Genomic DNA, 23,705 nt, shown 5'->3' on the forward strand with positions numbered 1-23,705 from the left:
TTTTTTTATTGTTAAACAGTGTCGAAGAATACGCCTCTATGTAGTTATATGTAGGTATATTGTAAAAATGACCGAGCAAAAAATGACCATTGTAAAGATGAGGCAAAATTGTAGGAAAATTGTATGGGTAAACGTTCAACAATTAAGCTGGTATGAAGTGTAGGTTGAATAAAATTAAAGCAAAATAATGACACTTTTATATTAAAAATATGAGAATTTTTCAGACAAAAATTCATGAAAGAATAATTTTATATCGTTTTCGATTGGCTCTCTGGAATTATTCAGAAGCCTTCTGAAAGTGTTTTATTCACACGAACATGACAGAAAGAACGCTTTTCAGAATGAAAATTCTCTTCTCGATTTCAAAACAGAATTCACTCAAAAGCAAAAAATTTGTATTTGATTATTCACCATGACAGATATAAAATTTCAGAATTGAGTGGAAGCGATTCAAACTGTTTTATTTGATTTCAGAATGAGCGAATCCTTGAGTGAAACATAAAAATCAAAGCAAAAACATTCTTTTAAATGGTTTTGATCTTAAAATCAAAAATGCCATTTAATTTCTTGTACCTATAAGAAAAATTTTTGGAAGAAAAAAAAAATAATATCAAAATTATGATCCTCTTATGTGTGTCTTGTTGACGAAACTAGAGCCCGCCTAAGAGGTGATCCTCTAATTTTCATTTAAAAAGGTCACGAAAATAGGAATACAAAATAAAATCGTAAGAGCTTTTTTTTTGTAATTTTTATAAATACAAGTTTTCAAACATTTCTCGAAAAATAAAAATTCGTAGGTACGCAAAAAAGTATTAAAAATGAAGTTTAAAAAAAATGATTAAAAAAAAAAACAATTTCTTAGCTTCAACATTCACGATACTAAACAGTTTTCTTAAAATTTTTGTTGAAATCGAATTCGTTGGGTTGCTTACTAAAAATTCAGAAATCTATGTCAGACAGCTTTAAAAACGGTTCAAAAAATATTTATTTTGTTTCAAAAGTAGGAACTTATTTGCGACGCTACTTACGCATATCTTTTTTTTAAATCAAAATTGTTTGAGCCGTTTTTGAGAAAACACCATTGTACCTCGCAAAAAAGAAAAATTATTTTCGTTCAACAATGAACAAATGCTTCCCAAATATTTATAATACTGAATTTTGAACGTAAAATGACGTACATACAAACCCATTCTTTATTTATTAGTAAAATCAATAGTAGACACTCAAGATTTGAAAATAAATTGCAAAGGGCGGGCGCCTCTCCGCAAAACTTCGATAGCAGTAGATCGCAATGAAATGCAGATGTACGAAGATTCAACATTACTAGAAATTCTTCTTTCACCTTCTCGTAAACCTTGCTCGACATCAAAGACTTCGCTGGTGTTCTGGCGGATTTTGACCTAGCAGCGAGATCATCAGAGATACCAAGTTGCAATATGACTTTGTATAGGTCGCCCGTATTTACGCAATCATAGGGGATTTTAAAATCGAGAGATCGTATGTATGAGTTGGTTATGTCTTTCAGTGTTAAATTTTGGACATAGTACATTTTCCTCTTCCATGAGTTCTGGTATCAAAACGGCGCATTCTGCGCTAATTGGGTCATCAAGCTCGGTTGCTTTGACCGCCATCGAAAAAACTCTTATTACCTACTTTTTCCTAAATGCTTGAGTTTGGATTCAGCAAACGGGTGTTAGACCTCGAAATAATTTTTGCTTTGCAGTTATGAATAGAGTTTAAAGAGACCCTTCTTTTGATGTCCCACTCGATGGATTTGGAGGAAATTTTTGAAAATTTATTTTTTTTTAGGCAAGGGGTTAACCTTGATTTTTTCTCGAAAATCCGAAAAAAATAAATTTCTAATTTTTTACAAAAATATGCAGATCTGTTGATTGTGAACTCGTATCTGTAAACCAAAACTTGTTTTTAGACTTTGTTTCGAAAATATCTGCCTCCGAAGGTAAATAATGTTCCATAAAAAATCATTCTTTGATAAAGAGAAGTTTTTTTTAGTAATTTCTTTAAGTATTACATCCTCCATTGAAAATTAGCAAACGGTTTTGTTTTTTATGTATAATATAATATATTTAGAGTGAGTATATGCTTAATATCTACAAATCAATCAATTGAAATAAATTACTAAAAAGATTATTACGCAGTGTTCTTGTTTCATTTTTCTTTGACACCTTAACACTGGCACCGGTAATTCCATAAAAAAGAACTGGACTCAAATTATCACCATTGGCACGGAACTGCCATCCAATGTGACGATTGCACATTTTACAAACAATAATGTGCCATTCATAACTGAAAAATTTAATTCAAAATTACAAAAATTAATTAATTTAGATTTTTCAAAAAAAATTTACCCAGGAAACCAGCTGAATTCACTCGATGGCTCTCCACTAAAAGTAATGGCATTCGGAAACACTTTATATACAGTATTTGTCTCGTGTATATAACCCGCTATAAAGAAATAAACTTTATTCTAAGAAAGATTAACAAAAGTATAATCTTACATGAATTGCAATACTGTGATTGAACGCCATGTTTTGACATTGCAAACAATTCCCGACAATGTGCAATGGGATTGCGACAAACTCGACAAACAAATACGGAACCCTTTAAAAGAACAAAATTAATTCTTATGTTTTTCGATTTCATTAAAATTTTCTTACATCACTAAATGAATCTGCAATCATCCGCATTCGAACATTTGTACAATCAGTCATGAATATTTTACTCAATTGATCCTCTGATATATGAGCATTGCGACTCAACCAAAAGGAAAGTCTTGTTGGATCTGTTGGCATTGATTGCACTTTATTTGTTTCCAACGATTTGAGCACTTTTTCTATAATTGAACTTATTGTAAACTGATTGAAGACATGCTTTGGCCAGATTGTTGTTGTAGCTCGAAAATCACTCAAATAGCCAGCTAGTCCTGGGATATCACGAAATCTATTCATGCTTCCTATATTTATCGATGCTAGCGGATCAGGCAAACTGATTTCAGGTAAAATTTTGATATAGCCAAAAGTTTTTAGTTGTAGTCCTGATGTGATGTATTCCAAATGCCTGTATTATAAAAAGAAATGTAAACTTTAAAAAATAAATTTTAAATGGATATTGAGTTGAAGTGTCGGAAAGTATATTTTGTCTGTCCCATGCCAGACTATTTTGATTTAACTTTTATCTGTAGCAATTTAAAAGATCAAAAGCTGCTTCCTAACACAAAGTTGAGTAACCTTTTATATTGGTTTGGTTTGCAGGCAGGCGAATTCGACTGTATTTTATCAAAAGACAGCATCAAATATCGAATAAAGCACAGAAAGGCTATCGTCACGTAACTTTTTTTCGAAACAGGAGGTGGACTGAACGACCTTTTAACAAGTAGCCTCAAGTAAGTGAGCTAAAGACCAAACTAAGAGGAAAATAAAGCAATTTACTTTTCCTTAAAGGCTATAAAACGAGTTAAAAATAAAAATTCGAAAATGTCAGGAATGACTAACTCAAAAATGGGATTAAACACCCAAAAAAAACTGTCAACAAAAGAAAACTGTCGTAAGCCGGTTTTATCCCGACTTTTTTGTATGCTACTCTTGATTCTACTATGGATAGGAACATAAACAGCAGTTGCTTGGTTGAGACTTGATGTCATGCGCTTTGAACAATACAAGCGAACGCTTTGTCAAAATCTACATCGAAAAAGAAAGAAGATAAAGACCCAACCAAGGAAGAGAGAAGACATATAAGTGCCATAAGGACGACGTGATGCAAAGAGGGACAAAACAACTAACTGAATATGTAATATTTAATCAGCCAGTGCAACTAGAAACATGAAATTTCAATCACCATCAAAAATGTTTGTTTTCGGGATACTGGAGGTCTTAACAGCTCTATTGCGTCTGGGGGAAATCATTGCAAAAAAAAATTACATATTTTGGAAAGAAATGTAAGCTTTAAAAAAATAAATTTTAAATGCATGTGGAGTTGAAGTGTCGGAAAGCATTTGAAAAGTGATTTTTTTTTCAGCTCTATTTAAATATTAATTTAAAGTGCTTCGCTACAGCATCAGTTCAAAGTCATCGATTGTAAACTTTTATTTGGAAATGTTGCCCTTAACTGCCCCTCGAGATTTAACGTGTGTCTAGGTTTTGTTAAAATTAACAACTTTTTTAATAAAAAAAAAAAATTTTTCTGAAGGATCGTCCACTTACGAGTTTTTACTAAAATATCATGAATGAGTGCAAGTAGGATTATTTTGAAGCCAAATTATATTATCTTCAGATGAATTTGCTCAATGAAGCCTCTTGTTCGGAGGAGAAGTTTAACTGAATTTTTATAAATGATGTTTGGCTTCAGGATATTTTTGAGGTACAAACTTTGACTGCAAAATCTGGTCTGTTTAAGGATTTCACATACATAGCTTAAAAAGAAACACAGAGCTTAAGTGAATGTAATCAAGCGAATGAACTTGAAATTAAATTATTTGAGACGCATTGTCCTAAATGGTGGAACAGAATGATGTAGCTGTAGCTGTGTCTTGTGGCGTTGTCAAAGTAAAAAAGTATGAAATAAGTATATTGGTGCCAGAATCCGTAGCTGTGCAGCAACGAAATTCGCTGTGGTACAAGTCGAGTCGACTTTTACTTCAAGCTACAAGCACAATGACTTTTGACGTTTCTAATGTAGTTATTTTTTTTTTCAAGGCAATTGACATTTTAGTGCGCCACATAATTCTGTTCATCTTTTCTACATTTTGAGCGATTTTATTTGACATCTTGTACCACGGCGTTTTTCTTTGCTACAAGCGAATTTGCATTCTGTTCAACCAGTAAAGTTGCTTTCGATACGGTCCATTTGTATGTTGAACTATATCCGTGGCATCCCATGAATCCAACGATGCATAAGATTCTTTTCTTATACATGAATCAGAATTTATCAAAAGTGCTCTATTATCTATTCGACAGCTATCCGAAGAAGCATCAGAAGCACGGAACAAGCATTTAAAATTAGACCGGTCAAATTTAGCAAGAACGTTTACAAGGACGGAGTGCAACTTCGATGTACTAAACAAAGCCCTTCTTGTGTATTACAAAACAAACGGCAGAAAAACTAAACAGAAAGCGATCATCAAAAACGAAATCAAGTTGAAGAAACTTTTACCAAATATAATTGAAAAAGTTTATTTTTCTAGGCGCGACTAAGAAATAAAAAAAAAAAAATGATTAAATTTTAAATAAAACAAAAAAATGTTTACGGACAGCAAACTGAAAACAAAAGTACTGACCTAGTCAGTACGATAGAGGAGAGCTATGTCGCATATTAGCATCCTTGCTAAACTTGTTCGTTTGTACAAGGAGAATTCTGTTTGCTGATGTCAGAACATCACCGAATCCTTTGATGACTAGAAAGGTTTAAACAAAGTTGCGCTATCAACCTTTTAAACAAAGTAATTGAAGTAGTAGTGTGCAACAAGGGAGAATTTTTCAAACATGCGTTCTGACTTCGAAAGAGCAGAGAGAGCTATCAGTGGTGCTTTTGTGATATTGAGATGGATGCGATGAAAATGAAAGTACATGCTATGATTGATAACACAGGCACAACACAGTCGTCTCGGTCAGAACATCACAATGGAAGTAGTCAAATTTGTTTGTTTGGGATTCACTATGACCTCGCACAATGATATCCGGTGCAAAAACAAAGCAAACAATCAATCTTGCGAACCACTATTTCTTTGGACTAAAAAGAACTCTCAAAGAACAACAATCGTCTTATATAACACCTTAATCATTTTGGTCAGTATGTTTGCCACTACTCCGCATAGATTTTGGATAGAGAAGGTTTAACGACGTGCTATACGGTCTACATTACTCGAATACGGTTCGTCTGACGAAAATTTTCAATCAGATCTTTTTTGTAGGAAATTTAATTTTATATAAGAAAAAATGAACAGACATTTTTTTTTACTTTGATCGTCTAGCAGTTCTGTTGTAAAACATCATATCATGTATAAAAATAAAAAACACCGATGATAGACCTCTTAAAATTTTTTTTAACGGCTCAAATTTTCACCAAATTTTTTTTTCATCATCCTGAACAAGATTTTCGAAGTAACTTTCAAAAAAAAAAATATTTTATTTTTTTGGCCCAGTCTAGTCTACATAGTCACATCGACCTGATCATAAAGCTGAAAACACAGCAGCTCAGATATGAGCAATACGGATGTTGATGTAAATTCAAGAAAGTCCTCAAATTAAATGAAGAGACTTTTTTCTTACAACGGCATAGTAAATTGAGCCTCTATCATTTTTTTGATTGGATATTTTAACCACCATAAAACATTTCTTTATTTTATATTTTTAAACTTACTCTCTTCTTGTATCATTAGTTGTTATAAATCTCTGCAAAGCTCTCGACTTAATAAGCGTATGACCTCGTTCATCAGTTCCCTTCTCATAAATCTGACAAGTCACTCCGTACATTGCCTGTGTTTTGGGACATCGCACATGACCAAACGCTACTCCAAACAACAAACCATTATCCGAATCAATGTCCGCTTCAATTATAAATCCAGGAATCATAAATGGCAGCACTTCGCCAGGGAATATAATGTGTTGATGCATGAATAGCATAATTCGATGTATCCTGCCTGTGTCCAAGTACTCAACTCCAGACACTCGATTCATATTCGTACCCAGATACGAGTGTTCGGCGGGTAGATTTGTATCAAAACGAATTTCATTATCTCTTGCTCGTTGTTCGGCATCCGGATCAGAGGCATCTTCGTCGGTATTTGAAAAACGTTCCAATGTCAACAACTCTGTAAGATCTCGCTCGTCACGTTCTTAAATAAAGAATATATCAATTGCAAGCTAGTGACCATTCACAAAGGAAGACAAACCGATTTCAATTTCAATTTCCGAATCAGACATGTGGACAGCTTCGTCGTCGGGCTCCCAGGGTGCTATAATGTAAGACCTCACTGTACAAATTAAATGTTATAACAAATATGTATTCAGCTAATATAGAGTTAAAATAGTACATAAAATCAACAAATAAAAAAAATTGTTACACTCATGAAACTTGGCAAAAATTTTACCAAGGATAAAAAGTCTATAAAAAAAAATTGGGTGGAAGGGTGTTTTTTCGCGGACAAAAAAGAGGGTATAAACGTAAAAAATACGTATAATGAAAAAATTGTTTGTGGAACACCATCGTATGGATATGGCACATGTTTCTAAAGTTGCTGAATCTAATGGCATCAAAACCAAGTCAATACGATTGCTCTAAGAAAAGTTATTGCCGATTAAAAACAAGGGTGCTTGTTTTTTTATTTTAACAGGTAAAATACAATCAAAACCCATGTGAAAAACATGATACAATATGAAATTTGGGATGAAGGTTTTAGATAAAGAAGAGACAAAGGATTCATAAAGTTCTTAAAATATTTTTGGTGAAAGGATAATTTTTTGATGGATTAAGTTATGTGTGAGAAACGTATCATAACAACTAACATTCATCTTGTTTATTTTTTAAACTTAGTGAAGAAGTTCCGTTTGTTATAAGAACTAAAAATCAACAGAGTATACAAAATTATTTTGCGGGAAAGGGTGTTTTTTTTAAAGAAATGATGGATGAAATTCGGAATAAGTACTATGAAAATTGGAACAAAAATGTTACACCAATGGAAATTGGTTCAAATGTTTCGTTTATAACAGAAACCAAGAATCTAAGGAGTTTGTAAATTGGAAAAAGTAAGTAATAATAATGGTAACCTATTGAAATTCAGCAATTATGCATGTTAATTTTGAGATTAGAAACAAGAATCTAAAGTGTCTATAAGAATATCATGGTTGAAAAGTTTTTTTTTAGTGAAAAAGAAAATGATGGGTCACCCTAATGAAATTTGGTAAAACTGGTGAATTTGGGACAGAAAGCAAGAATAAAGAGTTTTCATAAAAAAATTTTGGTAAAATGGTGTTTTTTCAAAGAGACAGTAAAATATGTAATTGGTCCTAAAAAGCCAATGATTCATTTAATTTGGTTTCGATGACTAATTGTAGGAAATTTTGTCAAAGGTCTTGCTCAAATCAGTGGAGACCACATCGACTTCCAATTCCGACCTAGCCTCAAGGGCTAAAAAGGTAAAGTTCAAGAATTCAATGAGGTTACTGGTAGTGGACTTGCCCTTGGCAGTGTTCTTTAAACTTTTTGAGTTCGCGACCCCCTTGAGAGGAAAAATATTTTGACGACCCCCTCACAATATATTGTGTTAGTATATATTTTTAAATAGCTGTATACAATGTACCCCTTCAGAACTCGGTCTAGTTACATAAGATTTTACTTATTCGTTCCCGTGTTAATAAAAAATTATACAGTGCCTTGCTGCAGTTATTTTCATTTTTTAATGCAGGACGCAGGTATTGCAGAAATTTTTATTTCCTGAATTCTTAAATGCAAATCACAATTCAGGAGCGTTTTTTTTTTTTCAAAACTCAGCAAATGGCAAATGCAAAAATGAGATATGGATATCAACATTTTTGGCATGACAAGGCGCACAAGACGAATAAGAAATAAGAGTTTTTATAAAAAATAATTCTAAATTTTAAATCAGATTGGACAAAATGTTTACCATTTTGTAGCGATGCCGGTGGATGGTGCAAAATGTTTCATGGACTGCTTTCGTTATCGACAAGTTCTTGCATTCAAGATATTGTTCCAAAATTAGAACCATTTTTCTGACCCTCTTTCTAAAATTATCGCTGATCATTTTGACCACTTAAACATTCTGAATAAGAGCCTCCAAGGGAGACAGGAAAACAATGTTACTGCAAAAGACAGAGTTTTTCTAGGAAAACTTCTGTTATGGTCAGTGTCTCTACAGGCAAACAAATTTGATGCAAATTCACCGTAAGAATCAATATTATGTAAGCTCCCATATTCCTCTCATGGTACAGAATTTATAAATTTAAAGATGAAACTTAATTCCAGAAATGGTTTCTCAACTAAGATGGATTTCAAATCCTTTTTTTAATAATTCGGTTGAATTTGCTCATCTACCATCAGTAAAACTGAAAGAAAACCTTAAAGATTTACCTGCAGGTGACATATTAAAAAATGGATCTAATTTAAAAACAATTGACAATTTCTGGATTAAGAGACTATCCCTGTATCCTGAGCTGGCAAAAGAAGCAAGCTTCAAACTTATGTAAAGTCACATTCTATTCAATTTTGGACATTAAAACTATGAAGAAAAAAAGACTTAACTTGAAAAACGATTTAATCGTTAAAGTATCAAAGATCAATCCAAGATCTCAACATTTATTTAAAAACATACAAACACATTTGTCGCACTCAGAAATTTTCTGTTATTATTTTTATTTACAGGGGGTCGCGACCCACACTTTGAAAAACACTGGTCTGGGGGATACAAGTGACTTACAGTGGAAGCTTATGAGCTAATGGGAAAGTTTAACAATGGTGCGGTGATTCTTTTTGAGACTTTTTTGATCCTTGGTTCCTATCCCAAAAGCAAACTTTTTGTCAAGTTTCATGAGTTTAATAATTTTTATCCTTTTTAATGCCTATTTATTTTAATATTTACTATAATTTTCTTACTTGGTTCTCCATCATCATCGGAACTTGTCTCAGTCGGATTATTCGGTTCACTGTTAACTCTCGAAACTCTTCGTAAAACCGCACTTTGAGATTCTGCACTGTCGTCAGATTCTGGGGAATCTTCAGTATCAATTACTTGGCGTGATCCAGTGGCAACAACTGCAGGAGACTCTGCGACTTCCTCAACATTTTCACGTCCTAAATTTGGGTCTACTTTTAAGGAAAATTTTTCAAGTGAAGATTTTATTTATTTAAAAACTATTTAGGATTTCTATTTACCTTCTGAATCAATATCCATTATTTCTGTTTACTAATTTTATATTTTGTTATAATTTTTGTAAACTTTTTTTGGGGTTTTAAAATGAATTTTCTGAAGAAAATAAAATTTTTCCGACTTTATTTTTGTTTTTGTGGCCATCAAATGTCGAAAGAAAAACAAAAAAAAGTCTTTTAGGTATTTTGTCTCTTTTTATTGAAAATATATTTTGGCTCTTCTTGCAATTCACCACATCCGTAAAAATAAATTCTTGTGCCCTGAACACACTACAACGTTTTTTGTTTTTTCTTTGCAGAAAAGTTTCGTTCGCTCTAATTCAATAACCGACATGGAGGAGTATTCATGAGACCCTGGTTAAAACCATAAACAAAAAATACCAAGACTGGAAACTCGGCGGTCAACTGACGTTTGCCTACAAGCTGCGAGGTGTGGTGAATGTCGTGAACTTATCGTTGTGTTCGTGTCCGATGTGTGGTGAATGTCGTGAATCTATAAATGTGTGCGTGTTAACCTCATTTACCAATGTGGTGGCTTTCACATATATTCACAGACAACACTGTACACAAAAGGGTTTTGGGGGGAAAGACGTACGAAAGTTTCCAGTCTTGGTATTTTTTGTTTATGGTTAAAACCTGGTACGTAGATCGAGATAAAATTTAGCTCTCATACAAATTATCGAAAAATTTTAGCCGAGCTTAAATGTATCCCATACAAATTATCGATAACTTGTATGGGAATTTTATCTCGACCGTTTAAAGCCTAGTACGCTGCTGATGCGAAACGAAAAATTTTCAAGTCTCCAAAGTCGACAACGCAAATGTCAACGAAAAAATATCATCGAGTATTCTCTCAAAGTCAAATTAAAAAATTCAAATTAATTTAAAATCAAGAAAAAACAACAGAAAATAATTTTAAACGCAAGAAATAAATTAATTAAGAGCAAAAAACCGTCAACACTGCTTTTGGAATCAAGAAAAATGCACAGGACTATAAAAAGTAAAGCCTAGTACGCAGATCAGGAACAATTTTACTTCTCATACAAATTTTTTCTCGGGACAAATTTTGTCTTGAATATTTTTCCAAGCAGACGCAGTTCACGCGCAAAATTTAAATATTTGGAGCCGCTGTAAAGAAAAAGTCTCCACTTAATTTTGAGCGGACGAATAATGTTCGAAGCATTCCCAACTAACATTTCAGCTTCGATTAAGGTTTTACAAAAGCTACTTTTCAGCTTCTTTTAAACTTTAGTAAGGTTGTTGGGCATGGAAAAAGGAGAACGTTATACAAGTTTGATCCTCTATAAGAAGTTTAAACGAAGCTTTACCGAAGCTCTACCGAAGCTTTGAGATTTGACAGATATCTTCGGAACAGCTTGTATAGTTCTTTAATACATGTCTTATCGAAATTAAAAAAACAACTACAAAAACAAAAAAGAATTCTTTTTTAACTGGTTTTTATTTGATTTTAAATCATGAATTTTATTTTTTTATTTGAAATTATATATATTATTCCATTAGTTTTTAGTCTATCTATTAATAATAATTTTAAAATTATATAATTTTTTTACCACACCCAGGAATCGAACTTCGTATCTGCTTGGTGGCAGTCCGCCACTCTACCCACTCGGCTATCCTAGTATATTCATTAATGAAGTCAAAAACTTAATCAGTTCAAACAGCAGAAATGTCAAAACAAAAAATGTCCGAGCTAAATTATTCAATGTCAAAACCAAAAAGTGTCCCAGCTAGATTATTCATTATCAAAACCAAAATCAAATTCTTTCTTTAAAACTTTTATAAATTCATTAAACAGGCCTTTTCGAAAACAAGCTTTTTTCGTTTAAGTTTCTTTAACAGTATTTAAACAACTTATTAGAAGTTGTTAAACAAGTTCGAACTTGTATAAGAAATTAAATTCTGAAGCAAGCTCAATACAAGCTGTATAAAAAGTAGTACCTGCGAGATCTCAAATTATAGAAGCTGTTGTGCTAGTTGGGTTATTCTGCCGGCAAAAATTGTGACAAGGAAAAAAAATAAAGCAAAATTGAAAAAAAATTCAAACAAAATTAAGATGGACTCTTTAATAAAATACTTGAAAAGTGAAGACGAAGCAAATACAACTCGGAATCAAATCAAAAACAAAAAAAAAATTAATTTAATTTGAAAGAAAAAAAAATTGATAGAAATTACTTGAACCTTGATTTTAAAAACCATTTACAGCTACTATTTTTTTTTTTTTTTTTAAATTCACTCTTCCCGCCTTTTTTTGGCATATTCTTACCAAATGAGGTGATAGTTACAAAAAAAGTATTAATAATAGTTTTAAGCTATACGGAAAAAACTGCGAACTAAAGTTGGTGCGAGATTCGCTTAAGGTGCCAATGATTGGGCAGTTTACCCTAGGTAATTTCTCCAACTTCAAAATTTTGCTCGGGTTAAAAAAATGTTTTGTAGAGATTAAAATTGTAGATATAAAATTTGTTTTTTTTTCCCGATCTGCGTACTAGGCTTAAGTCACAAAGTGAGTGAAAACTCTCCAATTTTTCGCTGGAGCTGCGTACTGAAAAACGAAAAGCAAAACGAAATTTTTCGTTATGCTATTTTTGTATTTAAAATTTCGTTTCGCTTCAGCTGCGCACTAGGCTTTTATTTCTTGTTTTGCTATTTTTAACGTTCAAATAACTAAATCAAAATCAATGTTAGGCAAACCCAAAATTACATTGCCTTCTATTCACATTCTGAATGACAAATACAACCTAAATAAGTTTTTAATGAGGGTATTATCGCCACTTAAAAAGAAAAAAAAAACATGCGGAAGTTATTTCCTTTTTGTTTAGGAGATAACATCGTGGGTGTTATTCATAAACAAAAAATACCAAGACTGGAAACTTTCGTACGTCTTTCCCCCCAAAACCCATTTGTGTACAGTGCTGTCTGTGAATATATGTGATTGCCACCACGTTGGTAAATGACGTTAACACGGACACATTTATAGATTCACGACATTCACCACACATTGGACACGAACACAACGATAGGCTTACGACATTCACCACACCTCGCAGCTTGTAGGCAAACGTCAGTTGACCGCCGAGTTTGCTTCTTGGTATTTTTTTTTTATGGTGTTATTACTTATTTATGCCGACTTTGTGCGAGTAATGCCCACTCGATTTTAGCCGCACGATATATCGGTCAACTAGGATTTTTCTAAATGTCACTTTAGTCCTTTGTATATAAAATCTATAGTACTATCATGAAAAAAAACAGCGCCACCAAAAAAGTAAGCTAGCGAACGAACTAAAAAATATGTCAAATTTCAAACAGAAATGTATATATCTCCTCTCCTTACTCCCATTATTAATTCGATCTAAGCGCCCTCGCGACCAATCAGGTAACGAACAAACTAAAAAATTGCACTTCATGATAGTACTATAGATTTTATATACAAAGCTTTAGTCGCCTGCGAGTTACGTTCACACGAGTCGAAAGTCGTGCGGCAAAGCACGGCTAAAATCGACTCGTGAAAAGTCGGCATAAATGTTTGCCGTGCGGCAGACGTAATTTGAATGTGAATATGGTCTTAATATTTTTTATTTCATTTTTGCTGCACCCTATACATCTGTGGTGAATATGGTGAATATTATTTCAAACGTCATCGAACTGTCAAAAATTGATGTATCAAAAAAATAAACAAAAAATTGATTTCTTGTTGTTTTTCTTCAAATAAGATAGTTATTTCATTTCATTAAAATGAATTACTGAATTATTAATAAGAATTTTAAAATGTTGATGTAAATATATAAGGAGGATAAAAAACAAAAATCAAAACAACCATGAGTAGAATACAGTGGCGCCTTCGAGGATTTCCAAAAAAACTATTGTAAATATTTCTATCAAATAAAATTCATTCTTCTATTTTACATTACATCAAATCCTTGCAGATCTCGCATCAAACATCGATGGAACTACATGAAAATATGTTTAAATTCGTTGACTTATAATCATCATATGAATGCGAGTTATGCGAGTGATGTTCTTATGGAACCAGTCTTTTGGTTTGTCGACAATTACACATGTTTATTAGGACCGGTAAAAAAGAATACATAAGTTATTCAAGTAACATGGTTTAATTTAGATGTTTTTGTAAATCTAGTTCTTTGTAATTGGAGTTGCATTACTCACTTCTGCTGTTGTTTACATTTCCTATTGGATTGGTTTGCCTTTTTGGTGGGAAAGGAGTCAAAACTTTTCCATTTTAGTTGTCATCGTTGGCAATTGGCTTTTGCTTAATGTTATATTCCATTATGTTATGGCTGTTATAACGCCAGCTGGAAATCCTCCACAGGTAAGGCCAATAAGATGATTTCCATTTAGAGATAGGAATAACATATGTGAATTGTTTTTCAGGATTCTGTTTTAGTGGAATCGGTTAGCATGTGTAAGAAGTGTATTGCACCAAAGCCTCCAAGAGCACATCACTGTTCAGTGTGTAAAAAATGTGTTTTAAAAATGGATCATCATTGTCGTAAGTATAAATTTTCTAATTACATATTCATCAATGAAACTAAGTGTATTTTGGTTCAATGTTTGAATAACACCTTCTTAATATAAACTCATGTCATATTGTATAATTCCTCATTCTAAAGATGATAATCCACCAAAACAAAGCTTAACAAGGGTTAGGAGTCATTCAATTTGGTTGTAGTGCGAATCATGTTCCTTTAAAAAAATATTAAAGCGTTTAAATGATAAAAGTGCTATTGTATCCAGCCAGTTATTTTCACTACGATTTTTATGTGTAATTTGGAACATGTTTGTGTTTGATATCAACATATGAAAAATAAAGATATCTCTTAATATAACATTCGGAGAAGGCGTCAAAACTTTTTTATAGAAAATTGTATATAATATATTAATACATTTGACCTTTTATAAATTATGACGGGGTCAAAATTCGCTTATGACTTTCCCATATTATTATTATGGGTATTATTTATGTCAAAATGAAGACAGTTCCATTTACAAAGCTGCACTAGTTTTTTTATTATTAAGTTTGGAAGATATATGTATCTATAATAGAAAATATGTAAATTATCTTGTTCAATGAGCTATAAATCATTTATAAAACTCAAAAATTTCATAAAAACAGTAATAAAGATTAACAAAAAAAAAACAGTGATTGCGCATACGCCACAGTGATCCACATTCAATATATTTTTTAAATCATCAGTTAGACTATAAAACGAATAAAGTCAATATAAAAAAATAGATATTCCTAGGAATAAGCTCTAACTAAGCTTTTTGAATTAAACATTATGATTTCGAAAATATGAAGAAATATTTACCTATAATATTTTTGAAAATGACCTGTAGTCCAAAATGCGTTTCGCCCAGACACAACTGTTGGGCTCATCAGTTACATTTAGTTGTAGAAATTTAAACAAAAAATAATGAAAATTATTCTTTGTTTACGTTTTTTCTTCTTTATAATATTTTTGAATAAATCTAAAATTTATTATTTACAAAAAATTGAACAAGAAAACTCTCTAAAAACCCTCGACATTGTTGTTTTCGAGTTGAGTTCTATTGGTTGGATATTCAAAATAAAGGTGTTCATGAGACTCGCGGAATATCCACTTTTCATACAAATTTGCGCATTCTCCTTTAGTTGCTTTTCTCAAAAACAGTTCGAATGATTTTGATTAAAAAAAAAAAAAATTGGATTAAAAAAAAATTTCTTGAAAAATTATCTACGTTTCGTAATATTTCAAACAAAAGCAAAGTTTTTAATATTTTTGACTTCGGATTCGATCCAGCAAACCAAACAACTTTTACTTTAGAATAGAAAAGTTTAGTCTTAAACATAAAAAAAATTAATTTTGTTGACTTGTGTAACTTCTGCAGAATGAAATACCACATTTTTTTATTAATTTTAATGGATAAAAAATAATTCTGTGTTTTACAAAAAAACCTTTGAAATGCTTTATGTGGAGACTTAAACCATTTAAAAAAGTATTTTCGTAGTTTTAAAATTAAAAAAAAAACAGCGTTCAATACTTTTCTATGTTTCTTTCACATTAATAATCAAATTGAATTAAAGTACTCTTTATTCTATAAATTAATTCTAAATAACTTTAACGATAATAGCAAGTACATGCCATCCAGTCGTGCATTAAATTTTTTTTTAAATGTAGGTACCCTCTTTATTCGAAGTCTTAAATAATAAAAAAAAAAAATAGAAAAATTGAAGAAGAAATAGTAAAATGTTTTGTTAAAAAATACATGTTTTTATCGTTTTCGCTTAAAAATTTTCGTACTTTAAGTAGTCGTGTAAATATTATTTTTTTTTTAAGTACATTAATATTTGGAACAGTTTTAGGGAAGGTGCTAAAATTCCATCAAAAAACATCTTATAATTTACAACTAATATTGTGCTAAAATAGCAAAAACGTTCAACCAATTCTCGCCTTTTTTTTTTGTTCTTTAAATCCATGAGTTAATCCCGCTACCGAATCTTCTCGACTGCTAGTTTTTTAATATTTTAAAATGCTAGACTATACACATTGCATATTACATTCAAGGTGCATCAGTGCGATTTATGACGTCACTTATATTAAATTTGATAGAACCGCCTTACCTTATCTTGAGCTGACAAATTTTACAAACAAAGTTTCATTGTTTTGACCTTTTATTATCACTTTCAATTTTTAAAAAAATCATGGTCAAAGAGTAAGTGATGTCATTTAACATTCAACTAATGAAGGCAAACTTAAATGACAATGACCGAAAAAATAATCTAACAACAGTTGTTAAAACAATATTACACTTGAGTCTTGTAAATCTTGTTCCCTTACATAATTTTCAACCTGCTATGTCAACAAACTTTGTATGAACGAGATAATTTAATTACCTCTTAACTGTTTTTATCGTAAAAAAATGTTCATAAGCACGTCTGTTTTTCGTTATACCGAATCCAATGCAATTAAATAATTAAATTACTTCAAATATTTGTTTACTTATAACATGTTTTTCTTATGTGCATACCTCGATTAAAAGATTGAAATCAGAAAATGATGCCTTTCTCCAAAAAACTATATCCAATATGATTAAGATTCTTTCCAAATATTTTATCACAATAATATAAGAAAAATAATGAATTATCTTGAAATCCGTTAATAATTTCCACCCAAAAATCATTCACCAATTACAGCCTGGTTAAACAATTGCGTTGGCTACGCAAATCATCGATATTTCTTCTTGTACATGGTCTACACAACAATCGGCTGCCTATTCATAATCATACTCGGTCTAGAGATTGGCTACAACTATTTGTGGCTGGGACAAGAAGAGAGTTGGACAGAAGTCGAGCCCCTCGTTGGTCAGCCAGTCAAATTCAATTTAAGTGGTCACATTATTCCAGTCGTGAGTATATAATTATTTATTATTTCGATTAAATCAATTGCACATAAAATTTAAAAAAAAATTCATCTTAATCCAACAGACACACATAAGTGAGTACGAAGATAGTATTGATGGATTGCGACCAGCGCAACACATTCTGCCCACACCGCCACCAAGCTCTGCCAATGGCTTGAGTAAAAGACGTGCTGTAATTTTCATGGCATTCATCAATGTGGCAGTTGTGATTGCCTTGGGATCTCTTACAATTTGGCACGCAAAATTAGTGACAAATGGAGAGACTAGCATAGAAGCGCACATAAACCAGTCAGAAAGGAAACGTTTCGCAAAAGAAAACAAAGTCTATGTGAATCCTTATGATTTTGGTCGCAAAAAGAATTGGAAACTTTTTCTTGGTTTAGTTAGGGGAAGGTTAGTATATTTTTCTTATTTTTCTTAAATCATTTAATTAACAGTTATTTTGTATTTAGGTCTTTTTGGAGGAATGTACTTTTGCCGTCTATTCATAAGCCAGAGGGTAATGGCTTGGCATTCCATACTGTGAAAGACGAATTTCTGTTGCACGATGAATGGCCATAATACTTTTTTGCATCTCATACTAGTCAATTTTAATTCTTTAACTTTTTACATTTTGACATAGAATTATACAGGGTGTCCCAAAAGTAATGGATCAAACGAAATATGCTGATAGGCCAACTTTAGGGCTTTCAGAGTTTGGTAACTTGTTCATCCCAAATCCGTACGGTTTTCGATTTAATGCAGTTTTTGTGAAATTTCGAAAAATCCCGACTTGGCAACAGTATTTTGCTTCTTCCGCTCATAATTGATTTTTGTTTTTTACAATTCTTTCACTAAAACATTGCCAAATAATAAGAAATAATTAATTAATCAAAATATTTTTTATTTCATATGCCATTTTGCTGCAAATTAATTAACAGTTCCATGTTTAATAAAAACTCAATTTCGTAGTTTTATTTCAGAGCATCATCCCGGAAAAAATTTGTACGGTGTGACACTGGTTTATTGCTTTAAAAACTTGCCGTGTTATTGCAGTTTTCAAAAATGTATACAAATTTCCAAAGATGAAATTAGAACGAAAGTTATTACAATTTGAATGCAAAAAAACAGGGGTTTTCAAAGCAAAATAACAAACAAAGAGCGAGGCTTTTATTCAAAAAGAAATTAACAAACAACAGCCGAGAAAATGTGTTTATTTTTCTTTGTTATTTTGCTTTGAAAACCCCTGTTTTTTTGCATTCAAATTGTAATAACTTTCGTTCTAATTTCATCTTTGGAAATTTGTATACATTTTTGAAAACTGCAATAACACGGCAAGTTTTTAAAGCAATAAACCAGTGTCACACCATACAATTTTTTTTCAAGGTGTTATTCTGAAATAAAAGTATGAAATTGAGTTTTTATAAAACATGGAACTGTTAATAAATTTGCATCAAAATATCGTATGAAATAAAAAATATTTTGATTAATTAGTTATTTCTTATTATTTGGCAATGTTTTAGTGAAAGAATTGTAAAAAACAAAAATCAATTATGAGCGGAGGAAGCAAAATACTGTTGCCAAGTCGGGATTTTTCGAAATTTCACAAAAACTGCATTAAATCGAAAACCGTAAGGATTTGGGATGAACAAGTTACCAAATTCTGAGAGCCCTAAAGTTGGCCTATCAGCATATTTCGTTTGATCCATTACTTTTGGGACACCCTGTATTAATTTATATAGAAAGTATCAAAATTAAGAATACAAAATAATAAAACAAAAAGCTTTTATTTTTTTTGGTTTTAAATGCACTTCCCCCAAAAATTAAAGGATCAAAAATCTCTTTTTCAGTGAGAAAAATACCTTGTCTTAAATCTGGTAGTTTCTTAGTTTACCGACTCGAGAGTCGAACGCAACTTCGTCAAAACTCCAAAAATGTCTGCAAATACCCAAATTTGTCAGTGTTTTGTGATTTTAAACTTAAGGACAAAGATGATGTTATAACTTAAGAAATTGCGTCCTTCAAAAGGTAGCTTCGTATCAATTATATTATAATCCTGGCTTCCTCTGCAAAAACGAATTACTCATCAAGCTAAAGAAAATTTAATTTTGGAAATGAAGAATGAGATGAAGTTACGAAAACTTCTTCTGGGTCAAAGCCTGGCACTTTCAACATGCCGGCTGTTTTTAGATTTGAAGGATATTTTTTTTGTTTTTTGTATGTACATAGGTGGAGGAGTTATGTTTTTTGCTATAAAATCAGAAGTAAAACTAAGCACCTTCCTGACAGTTTTTTAAGGTATTGCTGATAGTTTCTTGGAATCGATACAAAATATTTTCAAATTATGTAGGATACATAATTATAAAATCAATAATGTCAAAATAAAGGTAATAAGGCCTAATTTCAAAATTTAGAGGTATTCCGAATCTAAGTTTGGCAGTTCGCCCGAAATGCGTGGGACGATAAGAAGACCCAACTTGCCATTTTGAATCTGAAAAATGTTATCACCTTTAATTAGATTACTTGAATTTTATTTGCAGTTCAGAAACTATACAGACACAAACGAAGTATGTCATTTCTCAGTTGATTTCTTGTTTAAAAATGCATCTTTAGATTTTTTATTTTTGGAAAATTGTTGGAGGCGTTTTAAAAAAAATTAATTTTTTTATGTATATAAATTTTCAAAAAGTTTCCAAAAAAAAAGTGATATGCAATTCTGAAGAGATTGTCCACATATTAAAACAAAATTTTAAGTAAATTCCTTGCATGTTTTGAAGAAATCGATTTTTCCAAAAAAAAAAAAAAAATTTATTAAAAAAACTAAAAATGATATTTTTGAAAATTTTTCTTTTCCGCCTGTAAGACCTAAGGTCTTTTAAATGCAACTACACGGCACTAGTTGATTGACAAGATGATTATTATCTCATATAATCCCACGCGTGGCTTCTAAGCTGGGGGATAAAGAAAAGAATGCTGCCTGAGATAGGGCTCGAACCCACACCTACAGGTTAGCAGTCAAGCACTACATCCACTGCACCATTTCAAAACTAGGATCTTGTTTTCGGCAGCACAACAACTTTTTTAAATTAATCGTTATACTTGTTTTTTTGAGGAAAAACAACTTATTCCATATTGGTCATATGGCAAAGTACCGTTATCTTTTCACATGCAAAAAAAATAGACTAACTTTTTATGTATGTAATTAAACTAAAGACTAACTACAGATTTCCTACTTTTACTCAAGATAATCATTTGAATCCTCTTAAATTTTTTTTTCTTATTGACGACGATGAGGATCGCTATTGCAGCAGTTATTGAATTTTTTTTAAAACAAATTACAGAATTTAAATTCTCGATAGAACAAACATACATACATAAATGGATTTTTAATTTATTGCATATTAATTAAAGTCTGTAGACTACTGATACTGACGTATAAAAATACCCCTTGAAAATGGCATTGCACAAAATGTAAGAACAAAGACTGTGTAGGTGTACCGCAATCACTGATTGTATAAAATTGCAGTGATATAAAAGTAACCTGTCATTAATAAAAAGATTCCCAGATGATTTCAATTCAATTTGAGTTAAACATCGCGTACTTTGTACATGGAATACTGCCAAATAGAGAAGAAGAAGTAAAAATTTGGTGTGGAAAAAAATTTAAAACACAAAGGAGATGGCACATTTTTCTATGGAGCTTGGGCCAAGTGTGTTCACTAACGAAATTGGTATCAAATGAAAGGTGACGGTAAGCACATTACGTGGGTAAAATATTTTCAAATTCGTTAGTGGGGTTTTGGAAATATTTGAGTTTGAAGTTTCGGATTTCACAATCAAGATTTCAGCTAATTTTTCGAACAATTAATCGTAGAATGCGTAATAATGGGTGTACAGAAATAATATTGGTATAAAATAAAAGGTATTTCTCTTGTCTATAAATCTGTATCAAAAGTTTTTTTCTTTGTTAAAAAAAAATAATACATATTAGGTATTTACTTCTCAAAAGGTGATTTTTTTAAGCGAGGCATTTGGCACATCGAAATATCAAAATATTCAGTGGTCACATGCACTTTTTTTTGTAATTTTTCGATAGCTTAATGTGTTACCTTTAATTCTATATATAAAATAGTTCTATAAAACATACAAAAACCTTATAATAAGCAAAATACACAAAAACGCGCTGAAATATGCCTATTAAATAATAAGAATAGAAACTATAGTTCAGTCAATGGGGAAAAATCTGGAAAAAGCTATGACTTGAGCTAAGTTTGAATGCAGTATTGAAGAGGGGTTTATCCCAAGTACAAATCTCAGATTGCGTATTGTTTGGTCTTGTGGGGCGACCGCCATTTTGAAAAACGCATTTGTCTCAATATCTCGAGAACGACTGGTCGGACAGAAAACTAGAGAGGACTTTTTAGATTGGAAATTAGTTAATCTTTCTTTTTCTAGTACATCATTTTTCTCTAGGAGTTATAATTTCAGAGTTACACTACCGAAAATTGTGTGTTTTTTGATATTTTAAATATTTTAAACAACCCTTAGAGTTAAGTGCGGAATTACTGAGAATGAGATACTTTGCGGTTCTGTTACTCTGAAAGTATAACTCCTAGAGAAAAATGATGTACTAGAAAAAGAAAGATTAACTAATTTCCAATCTAAAAAGTCCTTTCTACGCATTCTACGATTAATTGATCGCAAAAATAGCTGAAATCTTGATTTTGAAATCCGAAACTTCAAACTCAAATATCTCCAAAACCCCACTAACAATTTTGAAAATATTTTACCCACGTAATGTGCTTACCGTCACCTTTCATTTGATACCCATTTCGTAAGTGAACACACTGGGCCCAAAAATGTGCCATCTCCTTTCTTCAAGAATTAGCTTTAAATTAAATAAACTTTGGTCTTTGTGGATACAAAAGAATTGTTTTACTATTTGTGAGTCCAAATTCGCATATTTTGAGTTGTGACGTTTTAATTCTTAAGGTACAATGCTAGAGTTACATAAATGAAGCGCTTAGAAGATGAAGGACTTAAGTGACATTTTTAAACATTTGAGTTATCAGCATTTAAAGTTTATTGCCTGTAACTTTATTTATAAAAATTATAAAAAAACTGTATGGATAATTTTAAGTCAATAAAACTCAGGTGAATTTAATTTTAGTATTTTTTTTTTTATTTAACGCAAATAGTTTTTGAGGTATTAACACTTTTGTGCATTTAATTTCAAAAAATGTCACTTAACACCTTCATCTTCTAAGCGCTTCAAATGAATAATCATACAAACAACCATAAAGTTATTATCTAAAGTTGCAATAGTATCTACTAGGTGAATTCAAATAAATTCATTTTTTATTACGCATACGCCACAGTGACCTAATTTAAAATTTCTTTTTCGCATTCTTCTTTAAAAAAAAATCTATCTTCTTAATGCCGAACGATCTTTAAATATATTATTTCTTTTAAATAATTATCTTTTTATGTATTAAAAAGTACTGACATTGAACAGATTCGCATATAAAATTAAACGTTAATAAACTTTAATAAATAAAACATTAATATTGTCAACTGCTAAATTTCGATGATATTAATTATATTCACCAACAAGGTTTTCTTCATTGGATCTTCTTTTTGCAAATTAAAAAAATCAACAAAAAATTTTATGCGGAAGTATAATTGATAAAACAAACAAACCATATTTTGGTCAAACTACAGCAACAGCTGTAGGAGTATGCCCTTATTTCGCCAAACAACACCTTGACACTCAATCTACCGCATTATTAATTTACATAATATGTATTTTTTTATTATACTATAAAATATTAATGTCATGACTTCCTACAGTAAATATTAAGACATTTTATCTAAAATAAATTATATTACTCAAAAATGCTCCATATTAAAAAAAAGTTCAATCACACAATATTACATAAAGCCAACATGAATACTTACCAAAACAAACACTGTATACACAATATTGCGAGAGGTCATCATTGCTTACTAAATAGACCCCTAATCATCTGAGAAACAAAAAAAAGTATACAAACAAAGCTAAACAATATAACCGGCTCTTTGCGCAGAAAAAGTGTTATCGACAAAAACACCCATCAGGTTCATATACCTCTATTGTGTAAACTCACTCTTTGTGGTAATGACTTTGACTTGAGACACCGCCAAGAACTGCATAATGTAACGTCTGCCACCGCGCAACAAACTACCGCCATCTATGTATCTATAAAAAAGCTCTTAAACACTTATTATAATCGTAAGACATGCACGTTCGGTCTTTTAACCGGCTTGCATGCGCATACATTTTCAGACCAGAATCTATGCGCAAAAAATCCTTGATCTAAAACTTTTCCACGAGTATAAACGATCAGAAT

The 23,705-nt window shown here is 31.4% G+C and overlaps 2 protein-coding genes across 5 annotated transcripts; one reads left to right on the forward strand and one right to left on the reverse strand.

The window, feature by feature from the left end:
* Positions 1 to 2,051: 2,051 nt before the first annotated feature.
* Positions 2,052 to 10,066, reverse strand: LOC129913389 (protein cereblon). 4 transcript variants are annotated; one of them, XM_055992017.1, is made up of 8 exons: positions 9,904 to 10,066; positions 9,625 to 9,834; positions 6,908 to 6,988; positions 6,376 to 6,850; positions 2,679 to 3,078; positions 2,520 to 2,622; positions 2,370 to 2,466; positions 2,052 to 2,307 (listed from the first exon to the last, which is right to left on the reverse strand). In XM_055992017.1, exons 1-8 carry the CDS (start codon positions 9,920 to 9,922, stop codon positions 2,112 to 2,114), a joined length of 1,581 nt encoding a protein of 526 aa, XP_055847992.1. In that variant the 5' UTR covers positions 9,923 to 10,066; the 3' UTR covers positions 2,052 to 2,111. The 4 variants fall into 4 exon arrangements, with proteins under 4 accessions (XP_055847992.1, XP_055847991.1, XP_055847994.1 ...); XM_055992016.1 differs by having other exon boundaries at positions 9,625 to 9,837; XM_055992019.1 differs by having other exon boundaries at positions 2,053 to 2,307; positions 6,908 to 6,970; positions 9,904 to 10,065.
* Positions 10,067 to 13,586: 3,520 nt separating this feature from the next.
* LOC129916125 (palmitoyltransferase ZDHHC16) lies at positions 13,587 to 17,960 on the forward strand. Its single transcript, XM_055995919.1, has 7 exons — positions 13,587 to 13,780; positions 13,842 to 13,989; positions 14,054 to 14,245; positions 14,308 to 14,425; positions 17,111 to 17,322; positions 17,402 to 17,730; positions 17,790 to 17,960. Exons 1-7 carry the CDS (start codon positions 13,734 to 13,736, stop codon positions 17,896 to 17,898), a joined length of 1,155 nt encoding a protein of 384 aa, XP_055851894.1. The 5' UTR covers positions 13,587 to 13,733; the 3' UTR covers positions 17,899 to 17,960.
* Positions 17,961 to 23,705: the final 5,745 nt, after the last annotated feature.

Source organism: Episyrphus balteatus, chromosome 3 (genome assembly GCF_945859705.1).
Source record: "Episyrphus balteatus chromosome 3, idEpiBalt1.1, whole genome shotgun sequence".
NCBI classification, from domain to species: domain Eukaryota; kingdom Metazoa; phylum Arthropoda; class Insecta; order Diptera; family Syrphidae; genus Episyrphus; species Episyrphus balteatus.